Consider the following 17,790-nt stretch of genomic DNA (forward strand, 5'->3'; position numbering starts at 1 on the left):
ACAAAATCATAGAAGAAAGAAAACAATATCACTAGGACAGATATAACTAGGACATTTAAGAAACAAAACAGCCAAACAGGAAAAGTATCCTGTGCATTTTCACATGATAAAAAAAACAAACTAAAACTGTCAAACATCTAGTGCAGTTTTGTCCATAACCTTTGGCTTATTCTTGGTCCAAAATCACATTTATGTAGCATCTTAAAGAAGCTCTTAATGTGCAAGGTAATCCTCATTTTGTCTATAGTGTGAGGTCCTGGCATTGTCCAATAGGGAGTCTAAACATCACTAAGCAACAACATAAAAACACTATACAACATGAGGACAGACCAGCAGCAGATGTAACACTGTGTTTTTTACTCTCTGAACAGTACGACACCGGATTTTACAATGAACCAGAAATGACTTAATACTGTTGTTCTTCTTACTGATGTTGTAATTGTTGTTTTAACTCACTGTTAGCAGCTAAGTGCCAACTTTCACATCATATTAAAGTGAAATATCATAACCATACAATGGACATTAACCATACAATGAAAAATGAGTCTCCTTTAAGAAAAAAATACAAATAAAAAAATTGCACTTTAAAATTATGGATTTTCTCTCCCTCTTGTCCCATAACCAAAGTCCAAAAGGTACCGTCTAACTTCTCAGCCTGCACATATTCAGTTATGTGAGATGATACCTGTAGCTGCTGTTACGATAAAAGCCTCAATAGCAAATACTAATCTTCCTGGTGGAAATACATTGTGTTTTTACCTTTAAGACAATCAGAGCTTAACTGTGTAACAGATGGTAAAAGACCAATATTGTGTCACTAATGACCGTAGCAGCTACAATCAATGTTTCTCCTCCTTTGATTGAGAGAGAAAAAAAAACCTTCCATGACAAAATGGTTACAAGGGCCTATTTAGTGCAGCCTGAGACCGTTTCCCCCCCTTCAGTTTCAGACAAAGAGGATACACTTGGATCAATTGTGCCGAACAAAGACTAAACTATGTGGGGTGACGCATCACACAGGGCTCTTTCTGCTGCCCTGCACGTACACGCAGCCACCCAACACCGAGCTGCCAACAGGTTTTCTCCTCCAACAGCCACTCAAGCAAAAAGAGGGTTATTTTGCTCACTGGCCTGTCTTCCTCGCTTCCTTTTTACTTCCTTCCTTCATTAAAGCATCTCAGCACAAATCAGAAAATAGTAACTATGCATAATTATTTTTGGTATATTCTTAGCTCTGGTCCACGTAGAAAGTGCCATCATAACTCTGACTCTAGTGCACTTTCCCACTAAACTATTATCTGTTTTTGAGCGTGTTTTAGATTTAAAACAATGACAAAAGGCCTCGGCTGTCGGAAAAATGGGCAGCCTATGGGTACTGCAACATAAACCATACTTTCAAGTGTGAGATTAACTGAAAATCACACAGCTGTTATAAATCGACAGATTAGTGAGACGTGCATTTACAGTCACAGCCAGAGGCACTGTGATGTGTCTTCATGTCTATATTTTAAAAGCTGCTCACACATTAAACTGAGACGTTCATTCACAAAGTACTCTGAGACTCTCATTAGCTGACCCATGAAAATTTGACAATTGGATTAATTAGTAAAAACACAAACTGAATGAAGAAAATGGGAAAAGTAAAGAATGAACAGAAGAATGTAAAAAGTTTTGGCTGATTCAATCAACTTTGATGGTTGACTCAAAAAAATGTAAAAACAAATATGGAAATAATAATAATACAAACAAAAATGCCTCATTTAGGTGAATTTCATGTTAGCTTCAGTGTATGTTCATGAAAAGTTGTCCAATGACATGGCATAGAAAAAGGTACTGTGCCATTACTTATGTATGTGGCGAAAGTATGTCTGTTTAGCATCTGCCAATATCAGTAGATGGACTGTTCATGAATATACTGCTGAATATGGATAGATCAATGCATTTAACTAAAGGGAAACATGTGGCTGGGGATAGAAAAGGGGTAGAGATTTGTGTTCAGCAGCCATCAGGATGCAAATGGAGGGAGATTGGTGGTTTAAAATGAACAATTTAACAACACTGCAGACTTCACTTGTCCGCTTCATGTCCTTGAGATGAGAAAAAATTTAAAAAATGTCCAAAAGAAAGTCCAAAAATCCTCGGTTTTCACAGTTCAAAATCCATTTCCATTGCTTGATTCTGTGGATAACAGAATCTAACACCCTGCTCAACAATGTGAACCCAAGGAATGACTTCAACATCTCCCACATTTCCCAGTGTCATTCACATGGACTGCCATGTTTGTTAGTCACATGGGTTGCCAGGTCTTGTCCATAGACTGGATGTGTTCCTTGGCTTTCATTCTCAGTGCAGCGATACTAGAACTGCGCTGGTCCACGTCCTCCAGAGGGTATTTGTCAGGGTACGGCGCTGCACATTGGTAAGGGGGAGGAGCCATACTCTGCATCCCCTGGCCCATGGACGGATGTGGATGAGAATGAGGATGAGGATGAGGATGAGGATGAGGAGGATGAGGAGTGGAGTTGAGGAAGCTGTGGCTGGGGTAGCTGGGCTGGAGGCCTTGAGCTGGGCCCATGAATCCTGGGATGCTGTGGACCGGTGTAGCGCTGGACAGAGGAGAGGTCAGCCAGGGATCCAACGGGAGGGAGTTGGTCATTGGACCCATGCTGGTGTGAACTGGTGCTGGGCGGTTGAAGGACAGCATTGGTGAGTCGTGGAGCTTCATGGTGCTGGCATCCATTTTCTCCTGTCGCCGCCATTTAGCTCTTCGGTTCTGAAACCAGACCTGGAGGACAAAATAATGTTATCATGAATGTGATAGACATCATCCACGTTTACCCTACTTGCTTGGACAGTTTGCTTTATCAATTTCTACGAGCCATACAAGGATTGTCAGTATGTGGTGACCTGAAAGAAGTGATGAAGATCCAACTTGTATCAAAACCATTTGAATAATTCTGTTGTTCGGAGACTGCGTGCAAGTGTTACTCTTCTCCTGGATGCTATTTTGTAATAGTTTGCACCTACATGTACTGTGCATATAATTACGCTCCTTGAAGTATATGGTGACCCTCTCATTAACTCCAAATATAATGTGAGGCTAATGACTTTCAGTTGACATTGTTTTGTACCAGCTGAGATGCTAAAGTTGCAAAGCATTAGCAAAACAGACAATTATTTCAAGTTCATCCAAATACCGAATTATTCTCCATTAACACAGCCCTTCAAGATTGTGACATAACCAGCATCTCAACCACACACTCGCAGAAACAATGCAGGAGCTAAAGTTATTCAAAGTTAAATGTAGCCAAAAAAACAAAGTTGTAGTTAAATACCTAAAAGCACCTCCAGTTTCTTATACTGCAGGTATAGTTTGTTTTTCACTATATTTGCTGAGAACTTCATTGCTCCCATTTGCTTCAACTTCAACCTTCCACTGCTGAATCAAAATGCCTCTTGCCAGCTTTTAAGGTGTCATTATGTCTCAAGTTTAGCCCCTTTGTCCTTCTAAAGAAGGTTTTAAGTCTGAACTTTCCTCTCCTTAAGACTCAATATGTCGTCTGTTTGGAACGTCATATCCTGCTTGCATAACTGCCCAAAACAACTCCTCACCTTAATGCCTACCAGCAAAGCCAGAGGCTTGGCATGAGTCTGTTGTCCTTAAGAGTATCTCAAGATTTGGATCCCCAACAGTGTAATTCTTAAAGCTAACTGTCAGTGCAGTTTCAACACGTCAGAGAAAAATAACATAAACTATAACTGTCTGATTATTGCCATATAATATAATGTAGTGACAGACAGACTCATGTTGTTGCCTCTGATGTTTTGGGTCATACCTGAACTCGGACTTCAGGGAGGTTCACCTTCATGGCCAGCTCCTCACGGCTGTACACATCTGGGTAGTGGGACTTCTCAAAGGCACGCTCCAGCTCGTGCAGCTGGTAGGTGGTGAAAGTGGTGCGGTTGCGCCTGTGTTTCTTCTTGGGCTGATCATCCTTGCACGGCTCTGGAGACTTGTCTTCATCACTTTCTACACCCTTCCTCGGTTCACTCAGTTCCTCCTCACACTTGTTTGTGAATAAGCCAGTATCTGTTCAGCACACAAGAAAAATACAACTTTTTAAAAACAGTTTTTATGTTATTTTACATGTAGGCTCAGTCTGTAACAAAAGTGACAAAAGTAGGAAGACAAAAGAAAAACAAAAGCAGAATAGTAAGTTGAAATGAAGAATGTAGTGCCCGCTTTCCAGTAGAGCAGACATCAGTTTGACACCTGCAACAATAGGCTACTGTAGATCAGTGAAGCAAGCAATCCCCTGAACTTCAATGAAGCTCGAAAACATTCCTAATCGGATTTAGAAAAGTTATTTCCAGTGTTTATCTTCTCCAAAAGTAAACTGTCCTCAAAAAATATGTTTGGAAGCAAAAGTTTTTCCTATTTTCATAGACTGAACTGTAAATCACATGACCTTTTTTCATTGTATCACACACAGTAGGCTTTGTAACAGTAATTAGTAACAGTGGACTACAAAATTGCTCTTAGTTGTTTCCCCAAAGAGATATAGCATTTGAAAATAGTCCTGTCAGCATTTGAAACCACCAACCACTGGCAAGCTGTATGGAAATTACAAAGCTTTTACTGCACATTTCCTCCTCCTCATCCCTCAAAACAAACAAACAGTTCCACTTGGCCTTCCTCTCACAGGTTCTTCCTGCTCTTTACTCCCTCTCTACAGGCTAATATCTTTGTATATTACCAGAAAAATAAAGAAAACGTTACATGAATTATAAAGTCTTGAACACTGTCACGAATATTAGTTGCATTAGAATTAGTTTAACCAGCAAGTAATTGAATTAAACAAAGATGATGATGATCTGGCAATCAGATTAGTTGGTCTTGTGGAGCGCAGCTACTCCAGTTTATGTCTGCCAGGAGCAGAGCTGAGTCAAATCCATCATTCAGGTTGTGCTGATTCAGTTGTAAATCACAGAAAGTAGGTTAAATTGACTTTAAATGCTTTCCTGGCAGAAGTACTAGAACTCTCAATGCAACATGTAGTGCAAATTTGGTATCATAGTAGATAAAAACAATTGTGTGGCCCAGATTTAGCCCACAAATAGTAAATATAATTAGAATTTGGTGTTAAACAGTACATCCACAGTAAATCTCTCTTGTTTTTTAACATAATAAAGACAAAGTGTAACAACTGCTGTAACTATAAATTATTAGGTCTCTAACTTGCTTTTTCCTTCATCAACTGCATCTTGCAAACTCAGCGAAGAGTTTGCTCAGTTGTCAGAAAAAGCTAATAAGTGGACCTTGAGTTAAGATTTTTTACATCAAACAACTCTTTCCATAGTAAAAAATTAACTTTCACACTAACAATACGTTTGAATGTTAACTTTCTTGTTTACAGTTGTCTGTATTCGAGATTTGCTCAATATCACTGTTCAATAAATGCTGAAAAGGTCTCCAAAAATTCAAGTGGATGTGTAATGTACATGTGTGCTTGTGTCTGTGAAGGAGACGTGTTGATGGAGATAAAGGGTGGTGGGGGGGTGGGGTCATTATGCTCTTTCAACTGGCAAACGGGAGCATAGGCAAAGGCAAAGCTGGATTTCGGGGTTCATTTATTTACCTCTCATTAAGCAGCTATGACAAAGGCCAGGCTCTGACAAAGGCAGAGGTCAGGTCTGGTTCAGTGACCAGCTCTCGGCCTGTCAGCCCATCACAACCACCAGTCTGAAGGCTGCCCACTGTTTATCGGCCAGCACAGCATCTCAGCATGGGGGGTGGGGTGGGGGGTGACACTGAACACAGAAAAGTTGCTCATTCGGGGGGAACTGGGCTGACTTCACAGGATAGTTACTGTCACGAATCCCACTTTAAATCTTAGAATTGTTCATCTGGTTTTTGTTCTCATGCCAGGTCACTAACTCTAATGTCATTTCAGATCCTTCTACTCCCTCTTGCCATGCAATCACCTCATTCCCTTCACCTGGTTTTCCCTGCCCATCTTCTCACCTGCAGCTCATTCCCTCATTAGTCTCTCAGCATAAATACCAGTCCACTTGCCTTTGTTCTTCACCAGATTGACTTGTGTTTCACCAAGCTTTCCACCATTCTTCTCTCCTGTTTTTTTCCTGAACTGCCTGTTTTGACACTGCTTGCCTGCTTTCTGGACTTTGGATTCCCTGCCTGCCCCTTGTTGGACTTGTTTGCCTGAGTGACTGATCTCCTGAATTTGACCTTGCCAGTTGACTAAGTACACTGTACTCTCTTTGCAACTTTGTCTGTGTCCTTGTTGTGCTTTTGAGTTCAAACTTGCCAGTACCAAAAATGAACAAAAATGCCAAAATGAACCCAGCTGACTCTGGCTCACTCCAGGAGGAGCTGTTGGCACAGGCCAGTGCCATACAGCGTCACAACCAGCAACTTACTTCCATGGCGGGGAGACTGCAGGAGATGGTGGCTCGCCATGAGAGAGGTATAAGAAGCATCTAGAAACACCTCCAGAGACTCTCCATTTCAGATCATGGACTGGCTATTGCTCTGGCTCCCAGCACTCCAGTCTGATCTTCTCCAGCTTCGGATGCATGCTTACCTCCACCAGAATGTTGTTCTGGTGCTTCTGGTTCCTAATGGCTATTCCTCGTGCAGTGTTCACTTGCCTTTGAGCTGCAGCCTTCAGGCTTTCCTGCAGAGAGATCCCGGGTGGCCGAGCCAAAGACTGGGGAACTGACGAATGGTAGAAGCAATCCTCCATCTACTCGTTGGTCAAGTTGTTCTCGGCTGATCTATGGAAGGTCTTTGATCACATTACTTCTGGGAGGGGGGCAGCTTGATGTTTGTTCAACATGACACAGGGAGGAAGGTCCATGTCCAACTACTCCATTGAGTTTTGTACCATGGCAGCAGAGAGCAACTGGAACACTCCTTCACTCTTTGACAGCTTCTACAATGGACTCTCCGACTGCGGACCTTGATGCAATTGCAGACCTTGATGTGCTTGTCATGCTCGGCCTCTGTATTGATGGCTGTCTTCGGGAACATAAGCGAACATAAGAGAGTCCTGTCAGCTGTTCCACAGGCTCCGCTGTTCTGGAGAGACCCACATGGTCACCAACGCCAACCTGTTGGATATGACTTTTGCCTCTCAGCTTGGGATCGGTCAGGAGGCTCTGGTGAAGCCCATCGACCCCACTGCACTCAATGGCCGTCACCTTTGGCAGGTCACCCATTGATCAACTCCTCTCCAACTGGGCATGTCAGGTAACCACATTGAAACACTCACCTTTCACCTTATGCATGCACCACAAGAGCTTGTCATCTTGGGTTACCCTGGCTTAGGAGACATAACCCACACATAGACTGGGCTTCAGGAACTATTCTGTAGTGGAGTGCTCACTGTCATGCTGTCTGTCTCAGATCTGCCGTGTCATCTGCTTACAGTCTGCCTGTTCCCTCTGAGTTTCCAGATCTTTCCGGAATTCACAATGAGTACCTGGACCTCAAGGATGTATTCAACAAGGCCCGGGCCACCTTATTGCCACTGCATTGCCTGTATGACTGTGCTGTTGACCTCCTCCCAGGCATTGCTTCTCCTAAAGGTCAGCTCTTCTCCTTGTCTGCTCCTGAAACCAAGACTATGGAGAATATTTATGATTCCCTGGCAGCACGGGTCATTTACGGATCAGAGTGGGGGCAGTGCTCTCTCAGTGGCCTGCTGAGGATCAGAAGGTTTACCTGTGTGCCTTCTTCTCCTGGAAGATGTCCCTTGGAAATGTTGGTGAAGAAGCTTGCACTGGAGGAGTGGAGGCACTGGTTGGAGGGGGTGGAGCAGCCATTTGTGGTCTGGATGGATCACAAAAATCTGGAGTACATCCATTCAGCTAAATGGCTGAATTCATGTCAGGCCAGGTGTGCCCTCTTCTTTAACTGTTTAACTCTCTTACCAACCATGCTCTAACAATGTCAAACCCAATGCCTTGTCCCATCAGTTCCAACAAGAAAGCACTCCTCCACAACTTGAAGGTATTCTTCTTCTGACATGCATCATCAGTGCGATGACTTGGGAGGTTGAGGACAAGGTAAAATGCTCCCATGCTAAGCACCCTGCCCCCAGTGCCTGTCCTAATGACCACCTGTTTGTCACTGCCAGTCTCCACTCTCAAGTTCTCCAGGGTTGCTCCTGGGGTCACTCCTCCCGCCTGGCTTGTCACCCCAGGGTGAGACACACCTTGGCACTGCTGTGACAATGCTTCTGGTGGTCCTCTATGGAGGAGGACACCAAGGGATTCATCGCCACCTGCCAGAACTGTTGTCAACATAAGCTTTCTTCATCCCCTTCTGGTTCCTTGTCACCCCTAGTCTCACGTCTATTTGGACTTCGTCACTGGCCTGCCTCTTCTGCTGGTAACACTGTTATCCTCACGATTGTGGATCGATTTTCTAAGACTGCCCAGTTGATTCCATTACCCACTGCCAGAAAAAATGCTGAAATTATATTGCAACATGATTTCTGCCTGCATGGCTTCCCCAGTGACAGGGAGCTGACTTCACAGGACAGTTACTGTCACGCATCCCACTAACTCTTAGTTATTTTCATCCGGTTTTTGGTCTCATGCCAGGTCACCAACTCTCATATCATTTCAGATCCTGCCACTCCCTCTTGCCATGCAATCACCTCATTCCCTTCACCTGTTTTCCCTGCCCATCTTCTCACCTGCAGCTCATTCCCTCGTAGTCACTCAGCATACATACTAGTCCACTTCCCTTTGTTTTCCGCCAGATTGACTTGTGTGTTTTGCCAAGCTTTCCAGCATCTTTCATTCTTATTTTTTCCTGACCTGCCTGTTTCGACTCTGCTTGCCTGCTTTCTGGACCTTGGATTGCGTGCCTGCCCCTTGTCAGATTGGTGTGCCTGAGTGACTCATCTCCTGGTTTTGACCCTGCCTGTTGACTAGGTAAACTGAACTCTACTTGCAACTTTGTCTCCTTGTTGTGCTTTGGGGTTCAAACGTGCCAGTACCAGTGAAATTTACATTTACATACAAAAGAGTGATGTCATTGGTGTTGATATACGTTAATCCAACAGAAACTAATGTCCCCCTGGATTCAGTTACTGAATTTGAGTCCTTATAATCATTTTTGAAATGACATTTTTTTTCAACCACCTGTCAGACCCGCATGTGAAAATAGCTTCAGATTAAATTTGATTCTGAGACAGAACGATAACAATAACGCCCGAATGAACTACTGTACAATCTAATCTGCACAGAAGAGACGATTAGGGGAATTCCACAGGGAGATGGGATTGGGTTTGGGGACATAAACCCCTTGCACCATCTTGTTCTGTGATTTATCTCTCAATCTCAGCCCACACAGTCCACAGTTAATGCAACAGGCTCTACATGGCAATGGCATGTAACATATTGATTTTAAATCTGCCTGTGAGTGCTTTCAGATGGAAACTGCACAGATATGCATTTAAAACCCCATACCAAACATTATTTAAATAGGTCAGGTTTTTAATTATCAGTTGCCTCTCTCTATCAAACTGCATTTAATCATGCTGTTGTAAAAACACAGAAGAATAGGACTGATTTACCAACACATTGTCTGTTCATTGAGTGTAAAATAATTAACATGATATTTTGTACTGAAATTATGCTCCATTGTTTGGTTAATTACAATTTTTCATTGCTATCGCAGTTTTCAAACCTCTGTGAAAACAAAATCAATAACAGGCCTGAAAGTCTAAGTAAAATTATGGGCCTACAGTGCATTCTTGTCAATTTCAGATAATTAATATAATATCTAAAATGTTTTGTGAATGCTTTTGTTGTCAGAAACTGCTCTTGTTTAAGCCATACGTTGTAAAGCAAGTCTTTTTTATTGCATACTGCGTTACTCATGCTGTTTGATATGTTCCCTTATCCTTTTTGTGAAGAACTTCAAAGCCCAAAAATATGAGCATATACTGTTAATCTTGACCAGTTCTTTCTACTTCTTGAGAAAGTTTTGTTTGGCCCATGAAAGACTGAATCTGTGGTTTTGGCCAGAGAACTTTATGCTCAGTGGTCAAATAGTTTTAAGATTTATTATGTTTGCTCAGGAGCATCAATATCCTAACGTCAGCAGAATCAATTTTATCTTATCTAATTCAAATCTATGAAACACTAAACCCACAGCTCATTCCAATCCAGCCCTCTAAGAGTAGAGGTGCTGCTGTATAATCAATATCCTTGTCCATCTTTTATGCTTTGAGGCAAAAACTCTACCCTCAATAACAGACTCAAACTCTGAAGCAATTGATCTGCACTGAACAAGGAACCAAAATAAAACGAATACCTCGTGGTGTGAAACTAGTGGTCTTTAAGGTTACAGATGACTACAGAGCACCACTGCTCTGCAGGGTGGAGAACAACCAGCATCCCCAGCATCAGCAGCTTGACTCACCATGGTACTGCTGCTCTGTGCTGCCGTTTCTAAGAGAGGAAAGGTGCCCGCTGTAGGACGGGTGTGACGAGGGCTCCTGCTGCTTTCCCGGCTCCACTAGGCCATCTATGTCCACTTTATGGGGTCCCGGGGCCCCAGCAGGGCTGAGCAGGGAGTCCTGGTCTTTACTGAAGCCTAGAATGACATCAATGCTGTGGACGCGGCCCCCCGCAGCGACGCCCCCACCTTTCCCCATCTCGTGGAAGTTGCTGGGTGAGAGGCAGCTGTCGTCCACCATGCTCATGGTATCCAATGATAAATGCATTCGAGCGTCTGGGCACACACACGGTCCTGTGGTCAGAGGAAGGATGTTTAAGTGAAGGACATAAGGTAAAATAGGAGGTCAGAGATCACCAGGTTAGCTTAGATGGCTCTCCAACCATTCTTCCATCCATCTAAACTTGCTTAGCTGTGCAGAGTCGCAGGGGTGTCTAGAGTCTATCCCTTAGAGACTCCCGGTCTACTATAGACTTTAATGTACTGCTACAGTACATAAAAGAGTCACACAATGGCACACTAGTCACATCCTTATCTTTACTTTAACAAATAGCCATACAGAGTTGTTTATGAATATGAATTCATTGTTATTTGATTCAAAAGTTGAAACTGACAACTGTGTGTATGTCTAAGTCTGTCTTATGGAATAGAAAAGTGTAAATGTTATGAAAGCTGTATGAGGCCTATTTTGATTCTAATGATAATATTGCTTTTAACTGCTTTACATACATGCAAACTCCTGACAAAATTAACATTAATTTTGTCGATACAATGTTGGAGAGTTAGAGAAGTACTAAGAGTACAAGTAATAAACCATTACGTGCAACCACAAGTACAGTAATGGACTGCTTTTTATAAAGCAACTAATAACACAGGTTATATAATCTTTGAATAAAAGTAAAAGTAAAACATGTTGCTGAAGAGCAACTGAGATTCCCGTGTTGGAAAAGATACTCTGCAAAAAGGGGGAAAGGGGCTGCAGATGAAAACATGCCTTTTGACTAAATCTGGCACATTTACATGTAAGTAAGATATAGATAAAGTAGACTAAGTAAAGCACATTTTGTGAACCCAAAATATCCAAATGAAAGGATTCTGTGCAATATTGATCCTGTGTTCTTTCACTTATTGTTCATATTTTGTTATGCAATAAAAACAAAGGCTCATATCTATAACTTACATGACAGGTAAGTTGAATCTCAGTGTCAGTAAATAGCATGAGAGCGATGTAAAATGAGCGGCAGAGCCTACCTTTTGGAAGTAAATCTGTTGAACTGTTGAAGTTGCTGATGCCAATATTCCACCTGTTCCTCCCAGCAGCTCACTCTCCAACTTCGCTCCTCTTAGATCCGCTATGTACACCGTTTGCAGCCACTCAGCTGGCTTTGCTTACCTTGCATCTCTCTAAAAAAATGTCTCTATTTGTTTACAGTCCTGACAGAACCATTCTCAATAAAGCGTTTATAAATAAAACCACCCGGTGCAAACACGTTCAACAACTGAGCTCAGACGCCATGCACTCCAGCACGGAGAGGAGAGTGGAAGAGGAGAGAGACAGAGAGGGAGAGGAGGTGGGGGGGCGTAGGAGGTGAAACGAGGGGATTAGGAGAGGGTTATTAATTGGAATCCTTCCCCTTTAAGAGTGATTGGCAAGTGTTTGCTGGTCAAGTAATTGTATTAAATGTCAATTCCATTCACTGCCACAGGAGGAGGCCCAGGCTAATGAAGCCCGGACAAGACTTTCTTTCATAAATTCATTGTTTTAAAGACAAAAGACCCACTGAAAGTTTTCACTAAGTACACCCAGCCCCCATTATGTGGAACTTCATGAAAGAAGGAAACTCTGAGATTACATGAGGTAAAATTTAATACAGCAACAGAATATCTTCTTAAAACAAGCTGACAGTGATATTAGAACTTCTGATTCATAAGGACACTAATATTGCACCAAAACAATAAGGTATTATTTCATTTAAAACCTTAAAAAGCATTGTTATTTGAGACCGTCTCTTTCTAAAATTGAAAGCTTTCTGTGACACTATTTTGGTTTAATCCCCCGTGTAATCTGTCATACTGGCACAAAAACAAATAATGTTATTTTTTTTAAAAGCAGTATATGTCCTGCTGCTACAAATGTTTATTATAAACTGGTATTCAGTATTTAAACACATGAATGTAAAATGCATTATTTAAAATGCCTGACTTGATCATTTAAAAAAATATAACATTAATCTTGAATTGTATATGTTATTGTAGCTTTTTTAGATACATTACAGTAAACTATAATGACTCCTAGACAGGAAATTGTTATAAATATTTCTACTTGTTGTTGTTTTTAAAGAAATGTACAATAAGACCTGCTTGTTTAAATTTGTGTGGAGGAACTGCAGAATGCCAATAAAAATTTTTTTTATTCTGTTTACTTTCTCTATTTCTCTTTTTTTATTTTACATGAATGTGAATTAATTTTTGACAACAATAACTCGATCAATTTAGTAACTGTGAACATATCTGAGGGATATTTTTTTTTTTAAACCTATCTCTATATTTAAATACCTTATGTTGTGCACATGATAGGTGAAAATCTATTATATGAGATTTATCACATCGCATTTGGTTCCTTTTGAACAGTTTAAATGGATGTTATGTGTTGCTTCAGTCACGCTTTGGTGATGAAAAAAATTTCCCGGGTTTGAAAGCATTTTGGAAGCATTTTATTTGTGCCAGATGAGACTTTTCAGCCAATACTGAACTGACTTTATTGATTTAACGAAAGGCCAGTTAATAGGATGTAACATTCTTTCAGTGAGAAAACTCGCTGACACAGACCATCTTTCAACGAGAAGCCTAATATACTACTGGCAGGTATCCCTTCACTGTCATACCTCCTGTCAAATACCAAAGGTGATGCAACAGGCAATCTCCAGTAGCATCCCAGTAAGTGAAGCTAGTGCAGTAAAACCCCCGTAGTAAGGGTTTTTCTTCAAGGCTTCTAACTGGAAACATTTTAACATTTTACTTTGATTTAAAGCTACAGATTTTGACAACAAGATGATACAGTGCTGTGATGACACTAGTAAACAGACGGCTGCAGGTTGTGATGCTTAAAGTTAACTGAAGGTTCAAGTTAATTAATTAATAAAAACAAAGTCAGAGGGTCAGCTTGTGACATGGATGTTGTGTTTTTTTGGGTACTGGAGCGCAAAAGTATCTGCTGGCAGCTTTGAATATAAGCGGAGGCCTCGGAGTTCTAAATTGACCCCAGCTTAGTGTAGCAGAAATCAGCCATGACTCTAAAGACGCTAAAGAGATTTCCTGTGACCTCAAACATATCTAAAGATAAAGTTAGAGAAAGAATGATTTAAAAACAGACAGCTGATTCAGTTTCAGCATTTACTTCTGGGAGAATGTGCATGTGACAAAATATATAAAACAGAGCCTGCTGAGAATAAAAATGCAATAGATATGAAAATACATATTTGGTTTAAAAATATGTATTATAATATTAATATTTAAAAATATCATTTTCAATGATAAATACTGCAAAAAAAATTATATTCATCTTGTTTGTCTATCTCAGTTCAGTTAAATCCATCCCTTTTATGAACTGCACCTGTCTGCCAGTTTCCATTAAATCTATTACAGGTTAGAGGTCTGAGCTGAACACACAACTGTTGCAAGAATGTCAACAAATTAAACTCAATCACAGAAAACTTTCTATTTTATACTAACTTAACTACAAAAACACATGGTAACTTACATATTGTTAGAAAAACAATCATTTGAATCAATCATACTGGGCACAACACCTGGACTCACCATCTAACCACACATACTGTATCACCCTGGCTATCAAATCCACATCCTGGAACACTTTCATCCACACTGACTGCCATGAAAATGTATCCAGCAAGGATTCAAGATGAGACATCATCACTGTGACAATGTTAGGACATTTAGAGTAAGTTTATGATAGTAAACTCAGGCAGTGGGATATATTTATTGGGCATCTTGAACTATCTGGACCATTTCTGAGGAGCAGAAAGTCAGAATCTCCTCTGGCATATAAAAATTCAGTGATAAAAAACACTAAATAACCATAAACAACTTTATTTATATTTAACCTGATGAAGGTCAGTAAAAAAAAAAAAAGAATCACCCCAAAACAACAGTGTTTGTGTGTCTGTTTGTGCACATTTACGCAGAAAATAAAAGGCCATGTGGCCAGTGGTTGTCATCAATCTTCTGAGAGATAAATACCATCACTGAGGTACTGAAGCTATCAATATCTGTGTCAGTGTAACACAATATAATCAAATCTTTAAAATATAAGACTCAAATTAAATTATTAAAATCATGAATAATTATTTACTTTTCAGAGCAGAAAACTAGAGTGACTAAAGCGCAATAACATCAGTTTGGCTCATCAGTCTTTCATTTCCATTAGAGTCACCAGTCTGTTGGTTAAATGACTCTCACTGCCAACAAGCTTATGAGGTAATGATAGTCTAAGGTGCTCGTTTATCCCCTCATGATTTTGTTAATGCATTTTTGTCCTTCCACTGTTTCTCTGTCTCTCTGCATAATTGAGCATAAATTGGTTAAGAAGGAGCAGTGTAGTTATCAAGCTGCTTAGTTTTATCAGATGACAATGTAAGTCCCCCTGATCCTATTAGAGGTAAAAGCAGCTAACGTGTAAATGCGCAGTGTCAGCTTACTGAGGGAGGTGGAGAGATAAAGAGGGAGGGAGAGAGGAGGAGGGAGGAGAAAGGGTGAAGTGTGACATGGAAGGCAAATGCATGTGATTCTCTAGATCTGTGTGTGTGTCTGTCATGCAAAACACACATAGACACACACACACACACACACACACACACACAGTCGTGTTTCCATCACTTCAGAGGACATTACATTGACTTACATTAATTTCCTGGAGTCTCTTAATGTCTCTTGTTCTGTTTGTAAATATTGTAAATATTGTATATATCATTTTTTTGTGTGAGTCTCAAGTAGTTTAGTTTAGTTTGGTTTGTTTGTCTTGTATATTTTAAGTGATTTTGACAATAATTTCTGATTTTATGTTAGAAGCACAGTATTTTGGCTTAACTCCACACCATAACAAAACATAGACAGTTACATTAGACACTTCCTCTTTTTCCAAGGAGGCAGGGGGAGACAGCAACGTTCTGCACACCCCCAGGCCACTGCAGCTAAGTCCTCAGCCTTAATCCATCCTTTACCTGACCCTAACCCCAACCTTAGCATAATGCTGAACTCACCTTAACTTTAAGCCAAATCTTCATCTCAAAATGATTGATTCACGTGAAAGGGAGGTGAGTCCCTAGATGAATGTGGAAACAGGCACATTCACACACACACACACACACACAGCCAATCACAGGACAATGCTGTCCTGTGATTGGCTCTTCTGTTTGGGTTAGAACTTCCACATTCTATAAAACTGTTGAGACTGTTTCCTTGGTAACACAAGTTCCTTCTCTACTGACACTAATAGCAAGGCTACATTGTATTCAAAGAGCTTCCATAGAACACAACTGTTTGTTCACTAAGCCCCCCCCCCCCCCCCCCCCCCCGCCTTAGTTACTGTTGCTATGCCTGTTAAATTTTAAAGATCCCCTCCTACTTAATAATTAAATAATAATAATTTGTGTGTGATATGTTTTATTTATTTATTTATTTTTTAATTATTTTGTTAAAATCCTTAAAATTACATCTCCTCCTCATCCTTCATTGAAAATACAGAATCTATGAACATGCAAATTTTTTCACATTTAAAGTTTTAACTGCTGGACAAAAGATGTCTCCTATGTCACTGCAAAGTCTATTCTCAGTGTTTGTGCGCTGGAGGTATGGATGTATAATAAGAGCTGGATAGGGCGACACTGCCCAGCATTGCAGCTAATTTTTCCCAGTGGCCACTCACAGTATTGTAGCGAAAAATCCCCCTGCGGCCCAAAAAGCATTTTCCCCATAGACCACCATTGTAAAAGAGACATCAATAAAACTGTTGACAGGACACCTCGAACTGCAAACAAGGTCAATTGTAACTCTTCCTACTATGATTTTTTGATCAATGGAGGTTTTATATTTGTAAAACTTATCCTCGATACTGATATTTTCTTCACACTGTAGTTTGGTGACTTCACATAATTCCCAACATAGCTCCAACTAACTTCAATATAATTAGACAAAATAAGTGAAAACATCTGTGATGGTGAGCAGGCCCCTTAAATTTCAGCTATACGGGTATGTACCATGGTTTCTAAAAGCAGAATGACTTTTTGTAGGATTTTATTTTTCATTTCTGCCAAGTCTGTTCTGCTAGATGCTACTAAATTCCACACACTGCACCTTTAAGATCGAAACCAAAACATCTTCCTTGCTGGTCTGTTAAGGTGGATGTCAGGCCTGTCATATTAAGGAGCATCAAAATGCTTTACTGAATTTAAAGCCAAAGAGACACAGCAATCATAAGACATGAGTCAAGTATGTTTGACCCATATTCAGGGCAAGTTTTCTTTTTAATTTAAAAAAAAAAAAAAATTTACACACACAGTTGCTCTCTGAATTCTTCATTTGGTGATGATGATCTGAGCCTTGTGCATCTAACTTGTAAGTGTCATGGCAGACATGGGAAAATTTTATTAATTAGATTAAAAAAATACTATTCATATAGTGCTACATATGTCCAGTCGAACAGTATGTTCATGGTGAAGCGACACAGATTTAACTGCTTTTACAGACTGCTATCTGTATTCAACCAATCAGCTGATTACAGCGTGTGCATAGCAAATCAAATTCTTCTATCATAAATACTGACTTCTCCTCCAACCAAAAGTCTTTGAGGGAAGGAAATGCACACCCACTAAAGTTTTACATATATATTAATTATTAGATTTAATATATTTATTTTATAACTATATGTTGGCATTTACAATAAAAATGTATGCAATCATTTCATAACGTGACAAAATAAGATTATTAATTTAGTATGCATTCGTCAGTCAGTAAGTCCGTCACGTCATGTAAGCGTCTGATGTCAAATATTGACCAACAGAAGGCTGCTCTTAACCTCTTAACCTTATTTTCATAATTGCATTACAGCTGATCCCACCAGTAGAGACGCTTTGGCACCATAAATACTGTCAACATATTAAGGTCTAGTCTCTACAGTGTTAACTGATGCAATGACTGCCAGCAGAAAAACATGTATGTAATACCTGCTGCTGAAAGATGTGTTATATTTGTCTTCGCACAGTTTGAACTTCGCA

At 40.3% G+C, this 17,790-nt stretch overlaps 2 protein-coding genes across 7 annotated transcripts in view; one reads left to right on the forward strand and one right to left on the reverse strand.

Annotated features, from left to right (window-relative positions):
• rx1 (retinal homeobox gene 1) lies at positions 1-11,924 on the reverse strand. Its single transcript, XM_042417883.1, has 3 exons — positions 10,463-11,924; positions 3,837-4,090; positions 1-2,785 (listed from the first exon to the last, which is right to left on the reverse strand). The coding sequence occupies exons 1-3, from the start codon at positions 10,764-10,766 to the stop codon at positions 2,288-2,290; spliced, it is 1,056 nt and encodes a 351-aa protein (XP_042273817.1). The 5' UTR covers positions 10,767-11,924; the 3' UTR covers positions 1-2,287.
• LOC121901165 overlaps positions 6,094-17,790 on the forward strand; it is a 21,510-nt gene continuing 9,813 nt past the window's right edge. For 3 of the 6 annotated variants that reach the window (XR_006097188.1, XR_006097189.1, XR_006097186.1), the window contains exon 1: positions 6,094-8,967. Coding sequence is in view for 2 of the 6 variants with exons in the window: in XM_042417885.1 (XP_042273819.1) it covers positions 6,987-7,273; positions 7,454-7,970 (804 nt within the window). In the remaining 4 variants the exon portion in view is untranslated. Of the gene's footprint in view, positions 8,968-10,418; positions 10,506-11,930; positions 12,874-17,790 lie in introns of those variants that run through there. The other 3 variants (XM_042417885.1, XM_042417884.1, XR_006097187.1) reach the window with 3 other exon arrangements.

Source organism: Thunnus maccoyii, chromosome 7, assembly GCF_910596095.1.
Source record: "Thunnus maccoyii chromosome 7, fThuMac1.1, whole genome shotgun sequence".
Lineage (NCBI taxonomy): Eukaryota > Metazoa > Chordata > Actinopteri > Scombriformes > Scombridae > Thunnus > Thunnus maccoyii.